General features: G+C 37.1%; 1 protein-coding gene and 1 pseudogene across 1 annotated transcript; both read right to left on the bottom strand.

The window, feature by feature from the left end:
- Positions 1-6,805: 6,805 nt before the first annotated feature.
- On the bottom strand, positions 6,806-8,301 carry LOC108260699 (free fatty acid receptor 4-like). Its single transcript, XM_047152417.2, has 3 exons — positions 7,751-8,301; positions 7,531-7,662; positions 6,806-7,156 (listed from the first exon to the last, which is right to left on the bottom strand). Exons 1-3 carry the CDS (start codon positions 8,285-8,287, stop codon positions 6,806-6,808), a joined length of 1,020 nt encoding a protein of 339 aa, XP_047008373.1. The 5' UTR covers positions 8,288-8,301.
- Positions 8,302-11,907: 3,606 nt separating this feature from the next.
- Positions 11,908-18,691, bottom strand: LOC128629395 (centrosomal protein of 55 kDa-like; annotated as a pseudogene).
- Between the last annotated feature and the right edge of the window lie 645 nt (positions 18,692-19,336).

Raw genomic sequence — 19,336 nt, 5'->3', positions numbered from 1 at the left:
GTTAGAATTTGTGAATCTATATCCCGGAACAAGCCCCCAGAAAACTGTTAGGATTTGAAACTAGAGAATCTCTGGGTTACGATTTTTAAGAAGAGAGAAAGTGAAAATACAAGAAAGAAGGTGTCCTCGCCTCACTACACACTTCCCACACTAAGGCCTTGGGAGTGTTTGCCGAATTACACACAGACACAAAGTTCAGTTGGCAAGATCTCTCATTTATTCCAAGTAAGGCCGAGTATATATCATGCTTGACACAGAGCAGAGACAAAGGGTTAACTATTGATTGGCTAGGTGGAAGGGCATATTAGCAAGAGACAGGAAGGTATGTAAATGGACAAATGGTGAGGAGCTTCATCCCTCCACACCTGCGTCAACAAAGAAACAGAAAAGGTGCCAACACAGGAACCAGGAAATGGAGAGGGGGGTGTTCACGAAGAGGGGAGAGTGTTAACAGTAAATTAATCAACTTCTACAAGGGTTTCTATTGTTGTTGTGTAGATTTGCAGTAATTATGAAGACTGTGATGCTGAACTGAACTTCCTTTCAAGTACTGGTAGTATACAGCTGTAGAAGTGTAATGATTTATAAGACCACTATTCAGTGTCACTCAGGAGAGGATGGGGTTCCCTTTTCAGTCTCTTTTGTTTTGTTCTTCATGTCTTCTCGTGGAGTTTTTCCTTGCCACTGTTGCTTCTGGGTTGCTCGTTACAGATCAAAATATAAATCTACATCCAGCTCCTCTGTGACTATGACTACGTTTACATGGACAGCAGTAATCTAATTACTGACCTTTCTCTGAGTAAGATAATAATTTGATTAAGGTGTTTACATGAGTCGCTTTTAGAATACTCCTGTCATGTTCCCGTTTTACATGTTTTAGAACATAATTAGATTATCAACCCGCATCATTACGTCATCGCGCCACGCCATCCAACGTCCCTCCAGAATTTCAAGTATCAACCTACAGTTCGTCTTCGTTATGGTACCGTATAGAGTTTTGGGTGTTTTTATGTTTTGTTTTGTTTTTTTTTTTTACGAACGCTTAAAGTGCAGTTAATTATTTGTCATGCTGTAAGTGCTAATAGACAACTGCATGAAGCCATGGGCTGCGTCTCAAACCGCGTACTTACCATCTATATAGTAGCCAAGATACATGTATTTTTCCCCACTACAGGCCTATAGTAAGCAAGGATGCAGTTTGGGACGCAGCCGAACTCTCTTGTTCGCCGTAAAATGTTGAGAAGTGCCGTGTGTGATCGTGTCCTGTCGCAAAATTCGGTGAAAACTCTTGTTAACTTTAAGTGAGAGAAAATAGGCTGGGTGGGGAAATGGCTGTTTATAGCTGCTATAATGTAAATGACTTGTTTTGTTGACGTTACACAACATTAAATGTAACTATGCCTTGCTTTTTTTTTAAATGTATGTGACATTCTTTAATTAATAAAGCAAAATGTGTTGACAAATTGCTTTGGTATAAGAGGAATAAAACACTTCTGTATGTACTGTTATAGGAAAATAATCAAGTTCATAGTGGTAAAGACATCCCAACACCCCCTCATTGATTACTTTCTTATAACACCATGCCTTGTCATGTTTTATTCCTTACTTATTCTTATCATGACTTCTAATTGTATGGTAAAGAATTAAGCAGAAAGCAATAATTTTGTTAAATAGGGCTTTACTGATAACATCAGGCAACATATATGTACTGTGCACCTGTAAGGGTCAGTTGTGCCTATGGTAGAACCCTTAAAGACTTTATGTAGAACCAAATATCAGTGGTTTCCTATCAGAAAGGGTTCTTTTTTAAAAACATTTTATTGAAAGCTTAAAACCCTTCCAATGAACCATTAGAGAACCCATGCAGAACCCTTTTCTAAGGAAATACTGACCAAATGGCTATGATTTTACCCTCCTATCCTCAAGAGATTGCAAATTTACAGTCCTGACAATGTCACAATCATCCAGGAGCACACAAATTCATTCATTCATCTTCAATAACTGCATTTCCACACTACACTATGTATGGCTCATGATAGATTTATTCTGATTATTTAGGTACAATATTTACTTTGATTGTGACAAGGGTTAATTAAATCTTTAAAAAGCAGATTTTTATCGGATGCATAAATATTCAGCCCCCTGGGTCAATACATTGTAGAACCACCTTTGGCTGCAATTACAGCTGCAGATATTCTGGGGTATGTCTCTATCAGCTGAAAGCTATAAACAGGGTTCGTACAGATGCTTCATAATAAAATTCCAGGACTTTCAAGGACTTTTCAAGGAGTATTTTATTTTATTTTTTCAAGGACTATACAAGACCTGTCATTCAAACATTCTTTAATTCTTCTTTTCAAATTCCAATGATAATAATAATAATAATAATAATAATAATAATAATAATGATGATGACGATGATGATGATGATGATGATGATGATGAGAAAATACAACCAATTTTTATAGCACCTTTTCCAGCCAGGCTGGACTTAATTTGCATTTCGTACGCATTGCTTCGTCTTCACCATAACGTCAATATGCCAACAACTTTCAATGGAAAATTGCTAGATGTTGCTATATGATGTCATGCACTAATTAACATTTCATTGCATCATCGCATCATATTTCATTCTGCCTAGGGTCAGCCCTTTACATTTGTTTGCTTCTTTCCTACTCTTTGTGCTCACATAATGTAATTTAAACCAGCTGAATTCCCAGTAAAGCTGTTCTCATTTACATATTTTCCTGTTTCTATTGTCAGATGATGGAACAAGTATGAAATAGTGACTGAAACGCGACGCATTAAGATTGTACATTTTAACCAGCAGTCACTTCCAAGCTGCTGCTCTGTACTGCTAAAATCCTGATTTTATAACCGCGACATCATCTGACAAAATCATCATACACATTAAAGACAACTGTAATATGAAACTGTAGTTTTTCAAGCTACAAGCTACTCATAGTTTGAAGTAGGTAAGCTACAGTCAAGCTACCCTTTTAAAAACATAGTTAGCTACACTACAAGTTAATAACAATAAGTAACTAACTACATTCAAGCTACTTAAATGGGCAAAATTTTTAATATGTCATGATTGTAAATCAGCTTATGAATAACTCTATAATTTTGCATAAAAATTAAACACAATTTAATCATTCAAAACAATTACGAATTTATAATGTGCACATCAAGCTACTAATCAATTTCAAATGACAATTGCGTTCATCTCAATGTGCATCTTGAAATTTGTGCTTGAACTCTTGTATTATAATCAAAGAATTGGACGAAATATCTTAATCTTTGGTTTGCAAAGATTACATATAAAGGTGTAAGATTTATTATTTGATTCCTTAAGGCACATGAACTTCGACAAAACAGGCCACGGGTAACTGGTTTATCGGAATCAGTCGCCATCTCCCGCTCTATCATGGATAATTAGCATGAATAATCTATACTTCTGATTAAATGAATCATGGAAATAATAAATAATAATTAAGATAGGGACTTTTGGAGGCTGCAGTTGGGAGTCATATATTGAGTGAAAGATTTGTAATCATGTTCTATTGAAAATAAACACTAAAATTTTTAACAATTTCATATTTATTGATTTTTAATAATTCAAGCACTTTTAAGCACCACTAGATTAAAAAACACCTATTTTCAAGCTTTTCCTGTACTAAAATTTCAAAAAGCCAAATTCAAGCACTTCAAGCACCTTGTACAAGCCCATAAGATCTTTATTTCCATTTAGAGCCCAAGCACAACCCTCTCAATTTAGAGCCATAAGTAGACAAATTAAATTGTTTCCATGTGTAACATTAAGATAATTATTTAGTAAAATGAAAGGTTATGTTATCTGCAAAACTTCTGTCTTTATATTTTGTTTACATTCCTGTGCTTTCTGTCAGAATTATCTGATGTATGCTGATTTATATACAATGCTATCTTGTGGCCTGCTAATTTGCCTACTAGCTAGCAGACTATTATATAACTATAGTGAAACATTATGACACATGTATGCATTATTATGTTGTGTTTTGTGTTGATGAGAAAATAAATAATTGAATAAATTTTGAGAGTGGAGCTGTAGCATAGCAAAATAAGAAAATATATGAGGGGGTTATTACTTTTTAAATGCACAATAAGTGGTGTATTACCAATTCATCCCACGTGAGTGGGAACGTCAGGTGGGCTAACACTGAACAATCCTTCACCCTGAACCGAGCAACACAAGAGTTTAAATACACAAACTAATCAAGGGGAAAACTGAAAACAGGTGAGAGTAATTAAGACACATGATGGAGACAACACATGACAAGACATGGGAGGAGACAGGACATAAACCAAAACAAAATACGTGTTAACATAAACAACACAGAAGAATGCGTGGGTATGCGTAGTGCTGTGTGCTGTTATACGCACTGTGAGCCTCTGCATGCAGCGCCCAGTGCAGGGGGGGAGTACATGACAGGGAACCTCTAGCCTTTGAGCTCATACAAACATTAAATACATGTTTGTCATATGTTTAAAAAACAAAACAAAAAAACAATCAAAAAACATTCTAATTCTTATTCAAATAAACAATATCAGATTTGCAAACTTAATGCTTGCCAGATTTAAACTGAACTACTTGAAACAGGGAAGCATAATGATTTTGTATAATAATTTTACTTTATATATAATTTTTTAAACATAAAAATAAATTTCATTGTAGAGGAGATCAATGAACATGATAATGATCTTGAAAATGTAATGATGATAATGTAGTCTGAAAATATAATACCTAATAGACTATCTTACAAAAACAAAAAGACAAACAACTAAGGTCAAGACATACCATTTATTTCTAGAGTTTGCTTTTATGAACATCTGGATCATCCATATACAAAGGGAATGCAATCTCAAATAAGTAGATTTTTCATCATCAGTAGAGAATCAAACTTGGAACTTCTTCAAAGGTCAAAAATAAATAAATAAAAAAACTGTCTCATTTCTTAGGGATCTGAGGACAGCTAATCTTCTCTATGTTTGTCAATATCAGCACACCCATATGTGATTGTTGAACATCCCATTCCAGACCGCTTTTTCTGTTATAGAAGATTTTGGAGCGTGGATGTGAGGATTTGTGCTCATTCAGCCACAAGAGCATTAATGAGGTCAGGTACTGATGTTGGGTGAGAAGGCCTGGTTCGCAGTCAGCATCCCAGTTGATCCCAAAAGTGATCAATTGGATTGAGGTCAGGGTTCTGTGCAGGCCACTCATGTTCTTCTACACCAGCCTTGGCAAACCATTTCTTCATGGCCCCTGTTTTGTGGACAGGGGTCTTGTCATGCTGGAACATGTATGAACCCCTTAGTTCTAGTCCAGGTAAACTATAATGCTACAACATCCACCTATGTGTTTCCAACTTTGTGGCAACCGTTTGGGGAAGACCCACATGTGGGTGTGATGGTCCACAAGGTGTCCACAAACTTTTGGCCATATAGTGTATATGATGCTTTCCTAGACTGACATGACTATGCAGAGCACATCACTCAATCTCTAAAGTAAATGGAAACTGCACTGCTATTACACTGTAAAACATGGTAGCCCCATTAAATTATATGAACTTATTTCTTCTCTTTAACTCCAGTTGTCATGATAGGTTTTAGATATTGACATATCTTTAGACATATAGCATTGACTAAGTTTACAAGTTTTCACAAACTAAACTTAAAGTAATTCATTGTCTTGACTTGGAAAATGTAACTTTTTGAGTTGAAACAAAGGTTATCTGCAAGTTGAGTTTATTCACACTTTTAAGGCAGCAGGTGAACTTCCGTTTCTAGGTTTAACCACCGGAAATGTTTTACAGTGTACCTATTACAGGAAAACCTAATGAGGTAACGTACTGAATAAGGAAATTACAAGCAAGTAGATTAATGGATTCAATATCAGGACCAAAAGCATCTCTGAGATATTCAAAACCCGAAAATCCATACTTGTCATATTAATCTTGGCAAATCATTCAGAGCTAATGATGTTTACTATACCAATTGGTATTAATCACAGAAAACAAACAGTGCTGCTCACAGTGTACAAGATTCTTTTTTCCCCCTAACATGTCAGCATAATAAATTGGCTCCTCAATTTATTAGGCTTCTTAAAGTCAAATGTTTTTAGAATAGCAGTTGGCTTCTGAAGCACATGTTTCTAGACACACACAGAGGGTTCTTATGAGATGCTCATTGAATACAATCTACTACAACGTTTCTTTTTCTGTAATATCATGTGACAAATTAAAGCAAACCTTGTAATCACTGTTTATCGTGCACTACATCTGATAACTATCTTTATAATGTTTTTAATAAGACTAAAAGGTGGCACTAAGTAAATTCACAACTATAGCACGCTACCAACATTTACATAGGCTTATTGTTTTCTTTTATTGCTTGATATACTGAATATAATGAAAAGGAGCTATGTAAACATTGTCAAAATGAAACTAGCTGTGTAAACATTTTTTTTATGGTTTGGTGAGGTGCTTGGTTCTTGCAGTATGGTTCTTGCTGATGTAAGTATATATATATATATATATATATATATATATATATATATATATATATATATATATATATATATATATATATATATATATATATATATGCAAATAATTAGAAAAATAATTATGTCACTGAGATTTAATCAAAATATCCTAAGAATAAAAATAAAAGGGCATTGTAAAACATATAATACAACCAGTACTAGGCAAATGACTAGATAAAGATAAAATATAACAGGAATTAGAGAAGTAGTGTTAATTCATTACTGAGTAACAGCTCTTTGACCTGTTGTGACTGCTGTTGCACAGCAAAGCCTTTGCCATTTATGCCTCAGCTGGCAAAGGCTGTAGAGAACAGGGTTAAGGGCTGAGTTAGCCAGGGTAAAGGTCAGCACCCACACAAACATGGAGGAGGTTATGGGAAAATGGACTTGGAAGTTGTGTATACGAATGAGAAAGGTGAAGATAAAGATGGGACTCCACATGATGAAGAAGGAAATCATGAGAATAAGGAGTGTACGGAAAAGTTTGAAGTCCTGTTTAGACACTGCACTTGACTGTGCTTGTCTTTGTGAAGTGGTCATGTGAAGTCTCCTTTTGCAACGCTGCTTGATCTGTGTTCAGCAATGAGAAACAATGAATCAGTGTCATGTATTATTATTATTATTATTATTATTATTATTATATGAAACACTGTTTCTCAATTTCAAGATTTGCAACCCAGTGTTCTGTGCAATTTTGAGTTTTCACTGTTCTATCACACCTTCTCATGACACCATCTGTTCCCACTTTAGATAAGAAAAATAATTAATTGCTAAGAGAATAGACCAGGATGTCTTTTTTTGCTGCCCTCTGCAATGATCATATAAACTCTCTAATGAAAAATAATACTAATAGTCAACAGCTGACTGCAATTTCTCGCTCTCAATATTTGCCAAATGTTTCAATTAGATAGAAGAAGTGGAAACCATGAATGCATATCTTTTACCTGTAAGATTTTGGTGTAACTGATTACAATGCTAAAACCCGGTACCAGGAAGCCAAATGCAAAGAAAATAACATACCACACAACCTCGCCCATTAAATGTGGCCATATCAGAGCACATATATGCATTTCTCCCTGTGAACAAAGACATAAAGCTGTAATGCACACTCAAACCTTGGTAGATCAATATGAAAAACAAACAAACATAGGGAACCATCGTAACCTCTTGAGAGGAGCTGACTGGTATCACCCTGGAGAATAGAGAGAGGGGTAACATTGCAACAGCACAGAAGAACCAGATAAGAAGCAGCACTCCAAGTGTCCATCTTGGATTTAGGCTGGGTGTAGTCTCCATCTTCAAGATTGCAAGCAGTCTCTCGATACTGATGGCGGCCAGCGTGGTGATGGTAACAGTGCCACTCATGCTGATAAAGTACATGATCAAATGGCAGGCAGCAGAGCCCAGTTTCCATGCCTTGGTCCACCTCACGGTAATGACAAAAGGGACAGTGCTGACAAACAAAAGGTCCGCGAGAAAAAGGTTCAAGGTCAAGATGGTGTTGTTAGCTCGCCGCCTCTTTTGGATGACCAGTATAAGTGCACCAAGGTTACCAACCACTGAGACTAAAAAGAGGATCAGTAGAACCATGGTCTCAATTACTGGTACAAACCAGTATGAATGTTGGAGCTCAGAGAAGTAGGAGAAATAGGAGAAGTTCTGCACAAGGAGATGGGATGTAGGTTCAATCAAGAGTAACATCTTCCCTCACTGAGACACGGACTGTGACGCTAGAACTGGGATCTTTTGTGGAGTTAAACTCCTTGCGTCATCCCTTTTAGTATAACCCTGCCTACCATAATTATGACTTCCTTTTTCCTGCAGCTGTTTGCTAAATCCATATAAAACTGTACTGCCCTGAACCCTATAAACTAATTCTTGATATAAAAAGGTACGTACAGCTCTATTTTGGGGGACTTTTCAGGGGGTTGGTGCAATCCAAGCTCTCTGTTGATTTTCTAATATGTCATTAGTGCTCGCTAGCTGGCTTGACTATGTGATTACTACATTACTCCAACTTCAAATAAAAATTTTATTGTTCTCATGCACAACCATACACAGTACAGCATGCAGTGAAATAGTTTTTTTTTTTTGACTGTCCGTGACATAAAAATGTAATATACATAAACCACCTTTAATCTTATGTGGCATCAAAGCCATGAAAACCTCCTTGACAACAGAGGTGTTTAAAAAGCGATTACAATAACACTTGCCCTGTTGGGTAAATACAGTATTGTTCCTGTCTTCTCATTCATTTTATTCTACTTGCACAATATTTGCACAAAGTCCATTTAGTAATCAATATATTTTCGTTACCAGGAACTTTATAACTGTTTTGTCAGCTGTAGATGATTTGACACATTTCTTTCTATGAGCGTTGAGAATATCCAAGGTAAAACAGCACAGATATGTGGAAAATCAGTGAGACAAGCTGTTATGCTTTTTGAAATGTATCCTGGGTGTGGAGCTCCTTGTATTGACTGCATATTTAAATACATGTCTTTTTCCAACAATCAATAAAACTCACTTCACTTTTTTTGTGGTCATGAAAATGCTTCAGGGCCCGGTTTCAACTAAGCCCTTAAGAAAACCCTAAATTATAAGGTTAAGCATTCCCTTAGTCAAACATGGGTTGCAAGAAAAACCCTAAGGGTCCACTTAGGTTACTTTAAGGCCATCATTAACTATTTCCCCTTAATTGCTTAAGTGTTCCCTTAAGTTCCGTTATGTGTTGCTACAAAGTCCTTAGTAACCATTTCACCCTAAAAAAAAAAAAAAAATGAAGGGACCAAAACAGGTCCCTTAAATCATATGCTGAACTCAAACGCAATCATTGATTTTGTGTTAACTGAAGAGGAGGAAGTAACGAGGTACATTTTTAGTGATCAAAAAATAGTTCATATAATATAATGTCTTACCCAAGCTCAATGTCTTTTTGCATCAGAGCAAATAAGAGACTGCATTACAAAACAAAATACATTTTACAAAGTGCAAGCTAAAATATTAAGTCAAAACATTATTAGTGTTCATCAACGTTATTTTACCTGCTTCCCGAGCTGCTTTGAGGAACATCAGCAATACCAACTAAAGTAGGAGAATCCTTCCCTATAATGTCTTGGACCAGTTTCGCTGTCACGGACAGGTCTTGTGGCGGTGGCCCTCCTCCTTTACACAAGGAAATATTTGCTAAACTCTATCATACCATGCGTGCTATTCTTTTTGATACAAAAAGTAAGGTTGATGTAAAACACTTTAGCTTCAATGCCACTAACTCACCAGTTTTTCCTGATTCCTTTTTATAGTTATTTATTTCTTTTCTGGAACACACAAATACATTTTCATACTTTTAATTTCTTCTTCTATTGTGTGCTTGATGGCAAGATTTCTTGAATTAATTTTTTCTGTTATCTCATGCCAGGCTTTAGTCTTGTGCGCATGAGTGACATATGGGTTAAAGCGGCTTTGGAGGGAGTTTTTTCTTTTCCCATATTCTTCTAAAAGAATGGCTTTTTTCATCTTCAGTCCAGTTTGGTTTACGTTTCTTGGTTTCAGTACTGTTACTATTTTCCATAACTGAAATATTGTAGTACAGTTGGTATAAGATAAGTTAAACTTGTTTTATGATCCATTATGTTCTGTTTATTGTGGGAGATTTCGTAAGCATAGCAACCATTTCCCTATTACTGTGCTTTGCCAGAAACTATCGCAAAATGCTAAGTATAAACACTTTGGTAAGGATGACATTTAAAACGTTTGTTGCAACTCTCTTAAAGAAAGTAAAAGGGATTTGCTTCCCCTGAGGGGTACTCTTAAGTCAAACCACTTAAGGGTTTTCATGCAACCGGGCCCAAGTACTTAAGTTTTCATAATGATGAAATGATGTTCAATTCAATTCAATTCAATTTTATTTGTATAGCGCTTTTTACAATAGACATTGTCTCAAAGCAGCTTTACAGAAATATCAACATGGTATACAGATATTATCATTATCATTATTATCATTGTCATTACAGATGTTGCCCTCTAAACAATTCACTTCACTGGTTCTAGGTTCCAGACCAGCAGCATCTTGATGCTGGGACAGAACAATTTTGCTGACAATTTTGGGGCAACAGTTCTACTGGAGTTTGGGGTTAGGCATTGGCTCCAAAACCAGTACTGGCACCTCATTCATGGAAAAATGCTATAAGGTAAAGTAGGAATTTGAATCTCATCTGACATCCACAATCATCTCCAATTTTCATCGTATTGTTGAGAATGTGCAAGGGATCCATCCTGGTGTCCGTAATGGTTTTTTAGAAGGTAAGCACACATAACTTGTGATCAGGGCCGGAGTGGGACTCATTTTAAGCCCTGGAGTTTTATGCCTTAGACCGGCCCACTTTAGTTCACGACTGTCTATATTAAAATAATGTAATTAAAACCTCAGTATATAAGTCTGCAATAGTGCACTGTTCTCTACAGCCTTGTAATTCATTGTGTTTTTCAAAAATATCATCATTTCCAATTCAGTGCCTTAGTGTTGCTTCACAGTGAAGATTTATTTAACAACACAATGTAATGTTTAACAGTATCAGAATCTATTTTCTGTAATAAATAAATAAATAAATAAATAAATAAATAAATAGTGTTAATAAATAGCTAGACCTTGAAATGAAAAAAATCACATAAATACAAATATAAAATAAAATAAATTAAATAATAAAATAATAATAAAATAAAATGTATTGCACTGTCTAATGACACCATCATCTATTTTTCCTTTGCATAAGTTAAGGAAACTGCTGCTTTACAACTTCAAGACAAATATAAGAACATTATTTAAAGGGTAAATCTCCAACACATCACAATGTCCTTTTCTGCAATATCTGAATATATATTCTGTGCAAAATTGTTCACACATATCCAATCCTTAAACACAAATAAAGAATAAAACAAGTATTGCACTATTCTCTGCAAGAATTCTTTTCACAGTATAATTTTGTAATGACGGCTTCATCTCTTTTTCCTCTGCAGAAGTGTAGCTTCAAGGAAACACGGCCAACCCTAAAACATTAATAAACGCCTGAGCAATGCACTGGTCTCTGCAACTTTGTTTATCACAGTGTCATTGTCCAAAGACATGAGAATTTCAATCCTTTGGTGAATGTGTTTAAAGTCTTTCATGCCTCCCTTTATGAAAGGGCCATGAAAGGCCAACCTAGGATTTGTGATTAGTGAATATCTACTATATATCAAAATCTAGACTTTTTCTAATGCACATTTAGTTGTTTTCAAAATGAAAATGGTGTGAAGTTTAATTTGGTAACATTAAATTAACATTAATGTGTACCAAAGCACTTGTCATTATGTACCAGAAGCTCTCTATGGTGACTGGTTAGATACTGAGCTCTACAATTGGGATGCTCCAGAAAACTCTCATCCAGGAGATTGTGAGCCATTGGGGGTGATGAAAAGGACTTTACTTGGGAACTCTCTCCAGTACAGTGTAGGCTTTTGACACAGATGATGATGTCTCTCTCTGTGCTTTCTGCAGTCCACAATGTACAGCATGATTCAACAATTCATACTTAATATGCCTTCATCTGTGTGGTGGATGTACTGTGACTTGTGAGTCATGGACTTAGTCCATGGCCTTACTCAGCATCTTCAAAACTCTGTGAAGTTGTAATTGGTGATGGTGATTACGCATATCATCTTCAAGGTCCTTGGCAGACAGTTGAATCTGATGGTGGACAACTAAACAATTACTGTCAATCCTGACCAGGATAAAGCATTGAATGAATGAATGAATGAATGAATGAATGAATGAATGAGTAGAATGGGGAAAAACATTAATTATAACACAATATAATAAAATATACATACACACACACACACACACACACACATATATATATATATATATATATATATATATATATATATATATATATATATATATATATATATATATATAATATGCTAATTCAATTCCCACAAACTATTGTACTAATAAAAGACAATTAACATTTTGTAGTAGCAAGACCCAACATTGGTGGTGGATATAACCCTTAATATTTGTGCATCTAGTTGATGGAGGAGTCAGATGGAGTGCCATGGATTCAGCAACAGCTACTGGCAGCTGAGCCTGAATTGTAAATTTGGTTACATATATTTTCCATATGTCAACAGGTAATTAGAAGGTCAACTGACCACTATCTACTGAGAAGACAGCCAAGTCAGCTAACATAAACTACATAACAAAATCTTTCAACTCATCAGACACATCAGTAGCTTGCGGAGTTTACCTTCTGTTCTTGTTTCGATAGTCTGTGATCTGTTGCAGACATTTACACATAGTAATGTTGCTCCAGTTGAAGTCTGTATTGTCTCATGGCCTTGTTGGTTCTATGTAGGTTATAACTGACTGTTTTGTTGCGTTGCCTGGGAGAAGTCCAGTGAAGTGCACTCACAGCATGGATTAAACCTCACAGTATATGGAAGTAAGTACGATGTTAGCATCAAAATCATGTCTAATGGACAATTCTGCCTTCAGGATTTGGATCTGTGCTATATCTGCTACTTAAAGAAGCAATCTTTTTTTTGCCGACGTTCCCTTAGGATAGGCTCCAGGCTTCCTGCAAACCTGTGTAGGATAAGCGTACAGAAAGTGGATGGTTGCATGTTGAACCCACCCCCTTAACCATCAGAGACTTAAACTTGAAAAAAAGACCAATTTTGTCTAGTGCTCCTTTAAGATGTTTAACCATGCAGTACCATAAAGTAGAGACTATAAACTTGTTAGCATTATAGCTACCCGGATGCAAACTTTAGACTCTAAAATTATCTTGGTTGAATGACTACAGTGTAATAAGAATTTTGGGCTAAAGTACTTCCTTAAGTAAAATTACTTTAATCCTGCTGACACTGATAGTGATTAATTAATGATTGAGAATACTATAAATTACAGGCTTCTCTCTGTACCTGTTACTATCATCTGACTCTGGTCCTCATGCTGATTCAGTGGGGATTTCTGAAGAACATTCACCTTGAAGAAGGAAACATTAGCACAAGTCAAAACTTTAAATAAGAGTAACTATATACTGTATATATTAATGAATGCAGTAACCAGTATAACCAAAGGATCAACCATGTGACCTAGGGTCTGTGGAGCTCAAGGTCAGCTTGAACTCCACACCTGGCCAGTTCCACCGTAAGTACTACAGATTTATTACTGGGGATGAGGATAATGTTTGAATGAATCCATATATACTTCCAGGTCACTGCCAAATAGAATATGTCAGATCAGTGGCAAGCATCAAAATATGTCTGCAGGCATGAATCAATCCTTGTCATGGGATGAGCATATTTGCATACTAAAAGTCATTAATTGTTGTCCATATTTATCACTCAAAATACACATGCAGGTAGGATTTGGTGTTATAATTCAAAGACATTGCTAAAAACATTCCCCTATCAAAAACTTTATTATGCTTTATTAGAGTATTACATTTGACTAAAATAAAGTTCACTACAAACTGTTAAACCTTTTGTTGAAGCTCTGCCGACTTCAGCCTCTCCTGCTCTAGTTCTTTCCTGATCTGTTGGTGTTCGGTCAGCAGCTGCTGCCCCTTCAGTTGTTCTCTCTAGAGCTCGCCTACAAGCTTCTCTGAGCATTGCTGTATCTCCACATCTCGCTCTTCCACAAAAAAAGAATACCATTAACTATGACTCCATTTATCATAAATCAGATTGGAAAACTCTGGGACTTCCTTCATTTGTCTATATTCAGTAAGCATTTTATCCTGGTCAGGGTCATAGCAGATCTGGAGCCTGTGGTTCAGGAACACTGGGTGCAAGGTGGGGAAATTTAGAGTAACCAGTCCACCCAATGGTTTATTCCTGGGAGCTGGGAAGAAACCGGAGAACCTGGAGGAAATGTACACGACATTGGACGATAACCTGAACTAAGGATCGACTGGGTCCCATGGAGCTGTGAGGTGGCACCACTACTCGCTGTGCAACCATGCCACTCCTGACTAAGGTAGATAATTAGATTTGGTGTATTAGAGTTGTAACAATATTTTATCGCATTTTCCATCAGCTAGGACATTAATGTTGCTATTTTAAAATCAAGTAGCTTGAAAGTAGTTAAACTATCAACTAAATAGCAGAGTGGCATTGATAAATGGTGCAATGTTTCATTTATGGAACATAATATATTGTTACGTTACAATATTTAAAAAAAATAATTTTTGTAATATAAACACTTTTCATAACACTTCTCATAAAGAGTAGGGGTTTAACCCCGGTGTCCTGGCGAAATTCCCCCATTGGCTCTTATCTATCATGGCCCCCTAATAATCTCCATCCCTGAAATAGCTACATCACTCTCTCCTCTCCACTAATATCTGGTGTGTGGTTGGCATTCTGGCGCACTATGGCTGCCGTTGCATCATCCAGGTGGATGCTACACGCTGGTGGTATTTGAGGAGATTTCCCGAATATAATGTAAAAAGTGCTTTCAGTGCCTAAAAAAGCGCTAAAAAAACTGTAACTGACTAACTTTCTATATCCAAATGAATCAGGGCACAGCTTTGAGGGAAAGTGTGAAAAACCAACATGAAGGGCAGAGTAAGTGAAAATAAGAAGCTCAATGACATGCAAATGTGAGGGCTGTTCTGTATTTGTTGCTGGTTGATTAGAAGTCCAGGCTTTTAAGGAGTCAGTAAAATGGTATGTATTTATTTGGGAATTTTTATAGCTGCAAACTGAACATTACTCTGGACCGTCTCTATTTAAACCAAAGATTGCGGCATCTTTTTTTATCACTCTGGTATTATTTGAGCACATACACATATATAGGAGAACAAAAATATTACAAATCACACATTAACTGGGGTTCTATGACTGCAAAAGTGCTCATGATCACAACTTCTCTTTTTGTCATAGGGTTTTTTGGCCTGATGTGGCTCCTGCTCAAGCTAGTACATTTCTGCCAGCACCGTCTTCACATAAGCCTCTCTCTGCTGGTCATACACAAGCCACTGCTGATTCTTCTCTAAGGCCTTTTCAACAGCAAACATAAAGAAGAAGGTAACAAAAACTTTCTCTTTAAGAACAAAGATGTCTCAAGATCATGTTCCACAAGATCATTTCTATCACACTGTAACAGGATGTTGCGATTGTGCAAGAGATGAAATTGGTGAGAAAGCACCTTGGGAGCATGAAATCGCACTCACATCTTTCAGCTGCTCCTGAATCAATGAGTTTCTGGTGGCAGCATGGCCATCTGCAGTGCCATTCTGTCCACAAATAAAAGACAGTCTAATCAAATGAATCAGTTTCTTCTTTAATCCTAATAATGTTTTTAGACTTTTTATTTACAACAACAACAACAACAACAAAAAAAACCCACACTAGCCATTAAATATTGTACAGCTGTGGCCAGAAGTTTACATACACCTCGGCTAAAGACATTCAAGCTCAATTTTTCAAAGCTCCACACATTTAATGTTGCAATATTGTATATAGTAATATACACTATATGGCCAAAGTTTTGTGGACACCTGACTATCACAGCCATATGTAAGCCTTCCCCAAACTGTTTCCATCACTTTGGTAGAGATTAATCTTGATCCAGGACTTTTGTGGCTCATCTCTATATTTCTTTGCATATTCCAATATGGCTTTCTGATTCTTAATGCTGATGCGTGGTTTACATCTTGTGCTATGGCCTCTATATTTCTGCCCTCTTCTTCGAATGGTGGATTGTGATACCTTCATCCCTACCCTGTAGAGGTTGTTGGTGATGTGACTGACTGTTGTTTTTGTGTTTTTCTTCACAGCTCTCACAATGATTCTGTCATCAAATGTTGTTGTTTTCCTTGGCCGACCCATTCAGTGTCTGTTGCTCAGTACACCAGAGGTCCGTTTCTTTTTTAGGACATTCCAAAGTGCTGTATTGGCTATGCTCAATGCTTATGCAATGGCTCTGATTGAGTTTCCCTCTTTTCTCTTCCCCAGGGCTCAAAGTAAGAGTACACATATAGAGCTACTTTAGATGATTTAAACAGTAATGTTTCAGCAAAATACCAGTGTATACAATACAATACTTTTATAAACGTTATTGTCAACCAAGGTTGAAATTTCTCTTTGACCACACCAGCAATCATTTTCACACCTGTTTATACCAATAAAAAAAATCGAAATAAACTCTAATATATTATATCAAATATATCATATTTTCTTTATGTGTACAAATGCTGCCATCTTGCGTGCAAGCTGTGGATTGTGTTTGGAAACACAAAAGTGTTTGTTGAAGACACTATTCAGATGCAGGATGCAGTTGCAGCTGCCAGATTGTTCTTCACCATCTCTGTCTCCTGTTTGAGGGACTGAAATGACTCTCACTCATTTTAGCATCTGCTCTCTGCTGGTTGAGTTGGGCATGAAGGCTTGTCACAACCTCAGACCTGTCTGACCGAAGCAGCTGCCAAAGGGATGTGATTTCCTGATTTATTGCCAAGATCTGCTGTAAATTTTTCTCCCTCAGTGTCCCCAGGGCAAGGATTCTCTTCAATGTTAAAAGACCGTGGGGGAAAAAGATACCTTAGGAAGGATTATTGTGGAAAAATATAATACTTATACTGAGATCCTGCAGAGTAGTTTGTATAAATTAGGGAAATGAGAGGAAGCTGGAGAGTCTGGAGGAAATCCTCATGAACATGAACCACACAAGAACCACAGTTCATCAACAAAACGGGGAACCTGGAGCTGTGAGGAGGCAATTTACAAAGGTTTTGGAAACACTGTTTTTCTTCATACTCTGGTGTGTATGTTGATCACCCATAATGTGCAAAGTAATTTTTTTTTTCTATGGCAATAAAAATATATAAAGTCCCCATGAAATCAAAATGGATGTTTTTGGCTTTTAGTATGAAGGTATTAGCCTTAAGGTTATCTATAAGATAGTGTGTGCCAAAACAATGACAACATTTTCATTTAGAGGATATATGCATTCAAATTTTATAGTAGAGCTGCAAAAACTAAGCAATAAAATTGATAATAATTGATTATGAAAATCGTTTTCAACAAATCTCGTTATTAATAAATGGTAAATGACTAGCATTTGGTAATGGTAAACACTAGCATTTCTTTACTAACCGAAAGTATAAGCCGCTTCCTAATCGATGGCACATGACGTCAAACGCACATAATGCGACGCTGCCAAACTTTAGCAGAATACCCAGAGTCAACTAAAACAAATTTCTTAATTTTAGTGTTTATGTCAGTGTTTTATGCCCAACATTTTTCCGTGACAGCGGAAAAAAGTGTACAATCTCCAAGTCCTCTAAGTCAGGGGGGCATTTTACATTAAATGCCACAAAGAAGATTGTAACTTGTAAACTTTACAAAGCAGAGCATGTGCAACACAGAGCACAAACTTTTATATCCAGAATGCTCCACTGTGTGAAAGAGGTTGTGGAAATTGATGCGAATTGCTTAAAAGGTTTAGTTTAATTAAGCTTATTGCTATTATATTCTCTATTTGCACACTTGCAGTGTAACTCCTGTCATTTATTATAATGGGAGCGATCTGTAAGTGATCTATTAGTAACGAGGCCACGTTGCTCCTCACTTGCAAAGTAGACACAGTGATAAACTGTGGGAGCACAAGTAAGATCTGTAATGTGCAACTAGATAGGTAAAGTTCATCACGACAAACTTTGATGCTGGCTTGAGAAAGCAAGACATCAGCTAGATAGCGTCCCAATAATCTTGGAGCTTAAAATGGTAAACATAAGTAAAACAATAGGACTAAATGCAGTGATGATTAATTTAGGGCTGTAGTTTAATTATCATTGCTATATTGTGCATCCATAATATACACATATATATACACACATTATATATATATATTGTGGCGACAGGCCGGTAGCCGGCACACAGGAAACAAAGATTACATATTGGTACATATTGATCACATAACGAGTACATATTGGTAATCGTGGTCTATGCCACCAGATACCCCGAGGCGGTACCACTGCGTAAAGCCACCTCCCGGAACATCGCCAAAGAGCTGGTACTCCTGTTCAGCTGTGTGGGGATCCCAAAAGACATCCTAACTGACCAAGGTACCCCATTTGTGTCAAAGCTTATGTTTGATCTGTGTCGGCTGTTGCAGGTGAAACACCTAAAGGCATCGGTCTACCACTCACAAACGGATGGGCTGGTCGAACGGTTCAACTGGACCTTAAAGCAGATATTGCGCCGGGTGGTAGACGAGGAAGGGAGGAACTGGGACCTCCTCCTGCCATACGTCCTCTTCGCCGTCCGAGACTGCCCCCAGGCATCCACGGGCTTCACACCCTTCGAGCTCCTCTTCGGACGGCGGCCGTGTGGACTGCTGGACGTGGCACAGGAAGCCTGGGAAGAACAGCCTTCCATGTTCCGCTCAGTCATCGAGTATGTACAGTAGACGCAGGAGAAGATTGACCGAGTGGCCCCGATCGTCCAGGAACATAGGAGAGCTGCCCAGGAGGAACAGAAACGAGCAACTGCGCGAGTTCCAACCTGGTGATCAGGTACTCCTGCTAGTGCCACCAGCTCCTGCAAATTCCTAGCTCAGTGGCAGGGCCCATATGCAGTCCTCGAGAGGAGAGGTCCCATGAACTATCACCTGCAGCAGCCTGGTAAGTGAGCAGACACACAAACGTACCAGATAAACCTGCTGAAAAGGTGGATAGAGCCAGAACCGGTACTGTC

The sequence above is a fragment of the Ictalurus punctatus genome, chromosome 29 (genome assembly GCF_001660625.3).
Source record: "Ictalurus punctatus breed USDA103 chromosome 29, Coco_2.0, whole genome shotgun sequence".
Classification (NCBI taxonomy): domain Eukaryota; kingdom Metazoa; phylum Chordata; class Actinopteri; order Siluriformes; family Ictaluridae; genus Ictalurus; species Ictalurus punctatus.
This window is presented reverse-complemented; position numbering and strand designations above follow the sequence as displayed.